Source organism: Mus caroli, chromosome 11, assembly GCF_900094665.2.
Source record: "Mus caroli chromosome 11, CAROLI_EIJ_v1.1, whole genome shotgun sequence".
NCBI lineage: Eukaryota > Metazoa > Chordata > Mammalia > Rodentia > Muridae > Mus > Mus caroli.
The window spans coordinates 81,307,956-81,318,172 of NC_034580.1; the positions used below are offsets into that span (position 1 = coordinate 81,307,956).

General features: G+C 40.0%; 1 protein-coding gene across 1 annotated transcript in view; it reads right to left on the reverse strand.

Moving 5' to 3' along the window:
- Brip1 (BRCA1 interacting protein C-terminal helicase 1) overlaps positions 1-10,217 on the reverse strand; it is a 131,611-nt gene that overhangs the window by 35,879 nt on the left and 85,515 nt on the right. Inside the window, exon 16 of the mRNA XM_021177469.1 lies at positions 8,888-9,009. Coding sequence (XP_021033128.1) covers positions 8,888-9,009 — 122 coding nt within the window. The remainder of the gene's footprint in view (positions 1-8,887; positions 9,010-10,217) is intronic.

Consider the following 10,217-nt stretch of genomic DNA (forward strand, 5'->3'; position numbering starts at 1 on the left):
TTGCCTTTATATGTTACTTGACCTTTTTCCCTTACTGCTTTTAATATTCTATCTTTATTTAGTGCATTTGTTGTTCTGATTATTATGTGTCGGGAGGAACTTCTTTTCTGGTCCAGTCTATTTGGAGTTCTGTAGGCTTCTTGTATGTCCATGGGCGTGTGTGTGTGTTTTAAAGATTTATTTTATGTATATGAGTACACTGTCACTGTCTTCAGAGATACCAGAAGAGGGCATTGGATCCCATTACAGATGGTTGTGAGCCACCATGTGGTTGCTAGGGATTGAACTCAGAATTTCTAAAAGAGCAGTCAGTGCTATTAACTGCTGACCCATCTCTCCAGCCCCCACAAGATCAAACGTTTAAGAAGACAAACAATAAGATAGAAGTGTAAGAAAAAAATATTAAATGAATACTGGAAAACACGGAAGCTAGCATGAGAGTTCACACCTATAACCCATCAGTCTAGCTCTAGAGGCTACACAGGAGGATTCTGAGTTCAAGGAATGCAGTAACTGTTCTCCAGCTTTCCATCCCTATTATATCCAATTATCTCCTAAAATAATAAACTGGAGATACAGCTCAGTGAGCGAAATCATTTGTCAAAAGACCTGAGAGACCACTTCACGTCCTGGAGCTCCCACAAGGTTGGATGCGGTGGCTTGCACCTGTAACCCCAGTGCTCTCCCAGTGAGATGGGAGGGAGGCAGAGAACCTGAGGCTAGCAGGCTGGCTGGCTTGGAGAGCATTGCAGAGCAGCAGAAACAAGAGACCCTGTTTCAGCAAAATGGAAGGTGAGAATCAACTTTTGAAAGTTGTCCTCTGCCTCCCACATGTGTGCCACGGTGCACACACACACATGGAAGACACACACACATGGAAGACACACACATGCAAGACACACACATGCAAGACACACACACACGGAAGACACACACACACATGGAAGACACACACACACATGCAAGACACACACACATGCAAGACACACACATGCAAGACACACACACATGCAAGACACACACACAATACACAAAAATAAAGCACTTTTAAGACCCAAAACAGGAAAAAAGGCCTTTACAAAGTAACTGAAAACTTTATTTTAAAAGCTATTATTTTCTATTATTGTCAGGAATGTGTCACTCAAAGCTTCGCACATGTGAACATGTGCATATGGAATAAGACACAGAATCATAGCATTTTGGAAACTTAGGAGCTTTTAAAAAGTTTTAAAAAAACAACTCTCTCTTCTAACTTTCCCAAATTAACATGAACAAGAGAGACAAGGTGTTTAATTCAGTTATGTTGAAATAGATCTCACCCCAAATCCCACATCGAAAACACAGATGAGCAACTGATTACACAGAAAAGTAGAAGTTCAAACTGATGCACCCTTAGAGCCTCTTCTTAAAAACAAGCCAGTTCAGCCTGTAAAAGCACAGAAACACTCCACGAACAGGAGGGTGAGGAACTAATAGGGAAAACTATGAGAGAGTGCACCCTGCAGAGAAGAGAGACAGGCTGGGTATGGTGCCACAAACTTAACAGTTCTGCCTACTTGGAAGGCTGAGGCAGGAAGATTCTGACTTCAAGGACAGCCTTAGTAACACAGCAAAAACCCTGTTCCTTCTGGCAAAACTATGGGCGTTGTGAGTAAAGCTTGTGGTAGAGCACTGGCTCGACGGTTGGGTTCCATTCCCAGAATGCAGCCAAAACCATAGAAGAAAGGGAAGGTCCCAGGTAACCAGAGATCTAGCACATGACATATGCAAGTTGGGGCAGAAAGGCACCAAGTTTAAGGTTAGCCTGGGCTACACAAACCAGTCAGAAATTAAGAAGTAGAGAGGATAAACAGTATTATTACCTCTCCAATTTAAGACAGGAAGGAAAATGTTGACTATAATGAACGGTATTTTCAATCATTGTTTTCAAAAAACAATTGAGGTTTTATGCAATGTTAAGATATGTGAAAGGATATATAAAAGAGAAAAGTAGATTAACTGAGCTAAAATCCTTATTTCAAATAGGAAGTCAGCAATTTCTAAAACTCCCTAAGTAACGATGAACTGTAGATAGATGTGTGATGAGACAGCTAACAACGTAAGTGCCACCACCTCTCAGGAGTGGGGCTGTGACTGCGGCGGGCGGGACCAAGAGATTTTATAATAAGCCATCTGCTGTACTTAGTACGTACTAGACTCTTAGTAAAAGCTTTGTTCGACTGTTTTCCAACTTGGTAAAAAGTAACGTAATATAAATGCGGGAGCTAAGAAAATGGCTCAGAGGGTAAAGTGCTTACTTGCTGTACAATTAAGGGAGCTGAGTTTGGATCGCTAGTACCCTCTGGGGCTATCCGCAATACGGATGTACTTTTGTGTTGTCTCATGGCAGGTAAGGGCAGGAGATGGGTTACTGGCATACAGTGAGACAAGGCAGAGATTTGACTAAAGATTGTACACTGTAGTAGGCAAAAGATCAACAGTGCCAAGGTTGATAAACTCTGATATCAAGGCCACAAATCCACTAAACTGATACAGTAGAAAAAGACATTACAAGTTGCTGTACCTCTGTACACCCTTGCATACTGACTTTAAGTCCTATAGTTAGAAAGCTTTACACTACTCGTCTAAGGCTTTAAACAATTACCTATTTACTTACTGAAGGCTCCTTATGGAGCAGGCTGGCCTTGAACTTGAGATCCTCCTGCTTCAGTTCCCAAATTCTAGGATTATGGAAATAGTGCCACACTTGCTTTTATCAAACTATTAAATTCAGTCAAAACCAGGAAAACTAATATTGTAAATATTATATTATATTATTTGATACTTCAAGATTTTTATAACTGGAAAACTTGAGTGACATACCTGAAGCCCTTCTATGTGTCTGCAACTTATAGTTTTAGAAGAGATCTGACAGAATGAACAGGAACTAACAGGATTAATTCATCGCCTCTCAGCCTTGTGGCTAAGACGGTGTAACTGAAATCCACAACTCAAATTCACTGCTGAGGAATGGGATTACATTTATTTTTGGAGAAGTCAAAGCCCAGTTTCCTACTTCCCCTTGAGGAAGTGCTGCTAATTATGTTGTGTCAACAAATCAGTGGGAACAAAATCTCAATCAATCTACTTGTGCCCACAGTGACAAGTGAGTCTAGGACTTAGGCCAACTTTGAGACCAAAACCCATATACAAAGTTCCTGTGTTTGCAAAAACACCAGGCGAATGAAAGAAAATAAATTAAGAAAATGTCGAACTATCAACTTCTATCTGTCTTTATCCCTTTAAAGAATACAGACAATTGATCCAGAGGATGAGGCTCTGTGGCAGAGTGCTTGTCTATTGTGTGCAAATCCTTGGGTCCAATTTCTAGCCTGGAGTAGGGAGAGGAGAGAAAGTGACCACGGATCTTCTTACGGATCTTCTGTTTGGTTTATTTATTTGTCTTTCAGAGTCTGTTGTTTTCTCATTTTTATTGCCCAGGGCAAATATACAAGTGGTCAACTTAGGTTGCTTACTTAAACTTTTTTTTTTTAATTTAAGATGTATTTATAAATTCCTTTTCAATGTTCTAGTCAAATAATTATTTTTTTTTTTAAGGCTAGAAAAACTGAGCAAAAGTACGGTGTAAGTAATTCAGACCCAACTCAGTCAGCCTGAGGATTTCCAGCCATTCCAACTATAAACTGTCGGCTTCCTACATGTTACTGAGCTTAGTGTTCCAGTGCTTTAAGTTTATATACATGGCCACCCCCCATGGGGAAGCATATGTTGTTATTGGGGCTAGATCCAGGTGGGTTTCTATGTCAGATGCTACACTATAACCAGAACTCCACTCTACTCTGACCTTAGGCTCTGTTCCTGGATCACGTTTCCCATAATACAGAATCAAATCCCAAGTCCTGAAATTGGCATACGGAGCCTTAGGTGATTTGGCTTCTAAGTGCTTCTCCCAGCCTGAGTTCACAGGCCATTGTCCCAGTTCCCCAAGTCTGTGCTCTTGCAATTCCTGGAAACTGTCTCCTCTCCTCTTTCACCTATGAGGGCCCTAGCGTACGCTGCTGTGCTGAGAAGACCGCTGTTCGATCTGTTCACCTACACCATTCTCACCTTCTTTCCTGTGTCAGATTAAATAACACTTCCTCAGGAAGCTGTTCCTGACCCATAAAGACCCGCTGTAATGTTCTCATGGTTCCTGCACGCTCTCTTACAGCCCTCATCACAGCGCCGACTGTTTCTTACTTTCACGTCAGGAAGGATACTTTCACTGTAATCTGCCTCAGACAAGGGGCTATAGACATTTTGTTACTGTGTTCCCAGAACCTATTATAGTAGTTTGTGCTTCTAGCTAGGTTAAAAGAGAGAGAGAGAGAGAGAGAGAGAGAGAGAGAGAGAGAGAGAGAGAAAGAGAGATTGTTTCATTATTCTGACCTGTCTTAATAATGTGAATANAGAGAGAGAGAGAGAGAGAGAGAGAGAGAGAGAGAGAGAGAGAGAAAGAGAGATTGTTTCATTATTCTGACCTGTCTTAATAATGTGAATAGTTTTGTCATAACCTGGTATCTATGTCTATATCACCAATATGAGATGTGGATGACTGAATTTTAATGTTGCAGCTTTTGTAATTGTAATTTGCTAATGGGTTTGTTTCAGGTAACCGTTTAGAAGGCAGCTGTGCTCTGTGTGACTTAATTGCATTAAAAGAAGATAATTCTTAAAGGTATGCTTTCCTACGACTTCCACTTACAGAAAAGCCTGGGTTCCCTCTCATGCCCCACAAGTGCTTCAGTCTAGTGCACAGAAAGTCTTCCTTTACACTATCATATGATTAATAAAGTTCTCACAGAATGATCAGAAGCATCTGGGAAAGGTGGAAGTGAAAAAAAAAAGATTCTCACCGGGAAAGTCAGCTTAATGCTCGGCCCTCAGAGTGGCCCATTATCAGCATTTCATAGTGGGGTTCTTTATTTCCAGGTCCCTAAAGAATGAGTAATAAATTATGACTTGAACTAAACAAGTCACACTTGGCTCCAAAATGAAATTTTCCTACCTCTACTTTCTAGTCCCCACGGTGGGAAGAGGAAATCCCGGTCACAGCCAACGAAGTCCTAGTTTTGGCGCTAATATCCATTTTCCTGTCTGTCTAAAAGCCAGGCTCCGCTAGGGAGGCAGTGAAGTCTTAGGTCAGTATTTTAAGCTCTATTTAAATTTTTTACTTCCATAATCTTCCTTAAACTTAAGAAAAATTAGTATCATAAAATTAATGTCATTGCCTCCTTCTTCTCGCTCAAATTACTTTTCTAACTCAGACATGGACCTGAACTTTAAAAAATGTGAATTCAAATGTAATACAGAAAACAATGCAGAAATTAATCAATTTCATTTCTATTGGAATATTAAAACAGTTTTCACCTATAGATAGCTTCCATTATTTCTTCATGACAAACAGTTATCACAAAAATATAAAGTTCTAGTTTAGAGTCTAGCAATTTGAAGTAGTTTTAGAGGATGTAGTTATGAGGCTCATTATGGTAGCACACTCCACGGTGACTAATGAGTGGTCACATCAATACATTCTCTACAGACCTTGCTGGAGAGGATCTCCAAGACGGCTCCACAGAAGTGCCACTGAGTAGTTTCTAAGAAACTTAGTGGCTCCTGAGTTCTAAAGAATCTCAGTTCTCTAGCCACAAGACACTGAATTCTGTCAATTAACCTGAATGAGCTTGGATGTGAATTTCAAACTACAGCTGAGAACGCAGCCTATAGAAGCCTGAGAAGACTCAGCTAAGCCAACATCTTCAATGCAAACCACCTGGCAGATCACACAGACATAAACAGAATAACACAATGAATGAATCCTTGGGTGTGTGCTTTAGGAGGTAATAAAGGCTGGGATGGTGGCACACGTCTTTAGTTCTGGCACTCAGAAGGCAGAGGTAACAGATCTCTGAGTCTGAGGGCAGTCAGGTCTACATAGAAATTTCCAGGCCCATCAGGGCTACATAGTGAGACTCTGTTTTTTGTTTTTTGTTTTTTTTTAAAACTAAGTGGTTGTCCTAAAACAGGTCCATACAAGTTCATAAAGAGGCTCAGGTTACACTAGCATACTTATTTGCATACATATAAAACAATAATAATTAAAGCATTTGAGGCCATGAATTTGAAAGAGATTTGAGGGGTTGGAGGAAGAAGATGTAAGTATATTTTAATTTTAAAAAATTAAAAAGTAATAGCTGGGTATGGTGGCACACGCTTTTAATCCCAGCAGTTGGAAGGCAGAGGCAGGTAAATCTCTATAGTCATAACTCTCACCATAAACACTAACAAAATGACTGAGACCTACTCACAAAAGGAAGGAGGGGGAAGTCTGAGCACTGACGTCTGAATACATGGTGATTAATATGGAACACAAGAAGTTTCAGTGTTCAGAGCATTTCAGATTTTCAGACAAAAGATGCTCATAGTAAACTCTGTAAATATTCTAAAACTTAAAACACTCAAAAATGAAATACTTTTGGTCCCAAGCACTTTGGATAAAGGACATTCAACCTCTTGGTGTACTACAAAGCAACTGGGCATACAAGGGCAATGGTGAAGGATCTACAGAACAAAAAGCACGGGACAAGAACAACCAATGGCAAGTCCTTCCCCAGTGGTGACCACTTTAAATATAAACAAGTTAAACTCTGTAACTGAAAGACAGAGACTGGCAAATAAATTGAAAAGAATTTTTTTCTATCACAATTTTTTGTCTACAGAGAACTCACTTTTGATGTAAGAAAGGACTTTATTTTGTATTGGATAGAAAAATCTACTCACTAAGGATCATACGTCAACATTTAAAATTTGTATAAAGAAACAGAAGAAAATATTAGTGGCAAACTTTTCATGGTTTTGGATTTGTAACAGTTTCCTTAAACAACAGTAGTTTGACATAATTTCACCAAAACATGAAATTTTTATTTTTCTTTTACACTCCATGTGGCATATGATTAAATCCTTCCCAGCACTTGGCACTGGTCAGGCACACACACTCTGTAGATGCGTGACGTACAACAAATAATTAACATTTCAAGTCACTAAGGGTTAGATTTGCTGCACAAGACTGGTAAGGACAAATGACCCTGTGAAACATACTTTCCTTTACCCCTGATATTGCTGACGAGGAAATACTCCTGGAGCTAGGGAGATGGTGTGGTGGTTTGAGTACACCTAGCCCAGGGAGTGGCACTATTTGGAAGTATAGCCTTGTTGGAGTAAGTGTGTCACTCGAGCAAGGGTAAGAACATAAGCAACATAAACCAAGGTTACTTGGCATCATCAGAACTCAATTCTCCCACCATTGCAAGTCCTGAATACACCATCACACCAGAAAACTATGATTCATATCTAAAATCACTTCTCATGATGGTGATAGAGGACTTTAATAACTCCCTTAAAGAAATACAGAACACAGGTAAAGCTCTAAAAGCCCTTAAAGAGGAAACACAAAAATTCCTTAAAGAATTACAGAAAAACACAAACAGCCAAAGGAAATGAACAAAACCATACAAAAATCTAAAAATAGAATAAAGAAATCACAATAAAAAAATCACAAAGGGAGACAGCCCTTAGTTAGAAAACCTATGAAAGAGAGCAGGAGTCATAGATGCAATCATCATCAACAGAATACAAGAGATAGAGGAGAGAATCTCAGGTGCAGAAGATACCATAAAAAACATTGTCACAACAGTCAAAGAAAATGGAAAAAGCAAAAAGTTCCTAACCTAAAACATCCAGGAAATTCAGGACACAATGAGAAGACCAAACCTAAGGATACTAGGTAGAGAAGAGAGCAAAGATTCCCATCTTAAAGGGCCAGTAAATATCTTCAACAAAATTAGAGAAGAAAACTTCCCTAACCTAAAGAAAGAGATACCCATCAACATATAAGAAGCCTACAGAACTCCAAATAGACTGAACCAGAAAAGAAATTCCTCCTGTCACATAATAATCAAAACACAAAATGCACTAAACAAAGAAAGAATATTAAAAGCAGTAAGGGAAAAAGGTCAAGTAACATAAAGGCAGACATATCAGAATTACACCAGACTTCTCACCAGAGACTATGAAAACTAGAAGATCCTGGGCAGATGTCATACAGACCCTAAGAAAACACAAACACCATAATGTAAACATTTTTGGAGATAGAGGCTTGTCAAAGGGGTTGTGACCCAAAGGGGTTGAGTATAACTGGTCTAAATGAAATAACTGCTTTAGAAATAACTCCTCTACTTAAACCAAGAATAAAATTTGAGCAAAATAAAGCCAACATTTTCAGGGCATAGATTTGCTCAGGAGACTGGGGAATTCATTAGGTGGTGTTCACTGTTCCCAGCCCTGTCTGACCAGTTCTCTGACAGCAGCACACGTGCTCTGAAGTACAAGGCCAGTCCTACTGAGCTCAAGTGGAAGAGACTGGAAGAAATCTGAGCAGCTGAAACCGTGAGATCTACAAGGCAAAGCACTAGAGAGTGAGATATAGAAAGGACCTTAGAATCCTTTGGGGATCCTGTGAATGTCCTGCTAGGAGCTGATGACACACAAACTGTGGGCCTCTCCGGAGCCATTTCTAACTCAGAAAATCCTGATAGAGACTGGAGGGGGAAAAAAACCCACTGTGTTTTCATCAAATTCACAGACGATACTGATGCAACCTGATAGAGGCCACACTTTCAAAATTATTCATTGTTGTACAAAAGAGTATGCTACAAGTAAACATTCCCTACAAAAATATTTCCATCCACTCAGATTCTCCAGAGATTGAGTATCTAAGGATACAAGAAAACATATAACTGACTCTACACATAGCATGCAGACAGAACTTCTCAAGGCTTTGGTGGCTTACCTGAAGATCCTTCACATTTGGGAAAGGAATCCCTACGGTTATGACAGCACGGGCGTTATCATCTGAGAAATCCAGACCCTCGCTCACCTTGCCGCGACAAACTGCTATGAGAAGGGCTCCATCTTAAGCAACAGAAATTAAACATTTTGAAAAGTGCACTAAAATTCTCCAAAATTGCTTATTGTCATAGTATTTCTTTTAGTAACCGTGGATTGCTTTATGAGACACGGTTTTAAAATCTCATTATCTTTTAATAAAGAAGGAACAAAATTAGATGGAAATGTTAGCAAGTCAATTAACAACCTGTGCATTTAAAGTTCCCTATAGCCAGGTGTGGTGGCACACAGTTTTCAGCTCAACATGTGGGAAAGAAACAGAGGCAGGCAGATACTCTGTGAGTTTGTGGCCAGCCAGGTCTACAAACTACAAAGCAAGTTCCAGGTCAGCAGGGTTGTTACACAGAGAAACCCTGTCTAGAAAACCCAAAGTAAAAACAAACAAACAAAAAATAAAATAAAATAAATCTGGCCTCTTTTCAACAATCTTCCTGCCTCAGCTTCTAGAGTGCTGAGATCACAGGCATGTACCACTGTGCCCGAAGTTTTTGTTTGTTTTGAGACAGGATCTCAGTATATAAACCACCCTGGCTTTGAACTCTCAATCCTACCCCTCGGATCCCCAGGAACTGAAAGTACACACTCTCATACTTGGTTGTCACCTTGTCACCAACTGTATTTACACTTGCTGCTCTTGCAGAGGACTCAGCCTCAGTTTCTTCCTCACATGGTACCTCACAGCTGCTCACAAGTCCTGTTCCAGAGGATCCAAGGCCCTCTTCTGACCTCCTTTTACACTTGTCCATGTGTGCACACACATATAGTCAGGCTCATATACATAAGATCATAAAACAGATCTTTATAAACTGATTAACAATCATATGACAGTGTTCTCATTGCTGCATTGTTCCTCAATTACTGCAATTAGCTTTTATATCCAACTCTTGTAAATGTGACAGCTGAGGCTGCTACTCTGTTGTTTGAGACAGCATTAGAAGCTAGGCTGGCCTCAGTGTGCACCCTCCTTCCTCCACTTCTTCTGAGTGCAGTGATTACCACCAAACACCACTATTCCTGGGGTTTTACAAACTTACGTTTAAGTAGGGAGGCAGAGGCAGGTGGATCTCTGGAATTGGAGTTCATATTACCACTGCCTGGTAATATGAATGACCTTTTAATAGCACTAATCTCTCTTTATAAATTAAGAAGCCCTTTTGAGAGCCGGGTGTGGTGGCATATGCCTTCAATCCCAGCACTCGGGAGGCAGAGGCAGG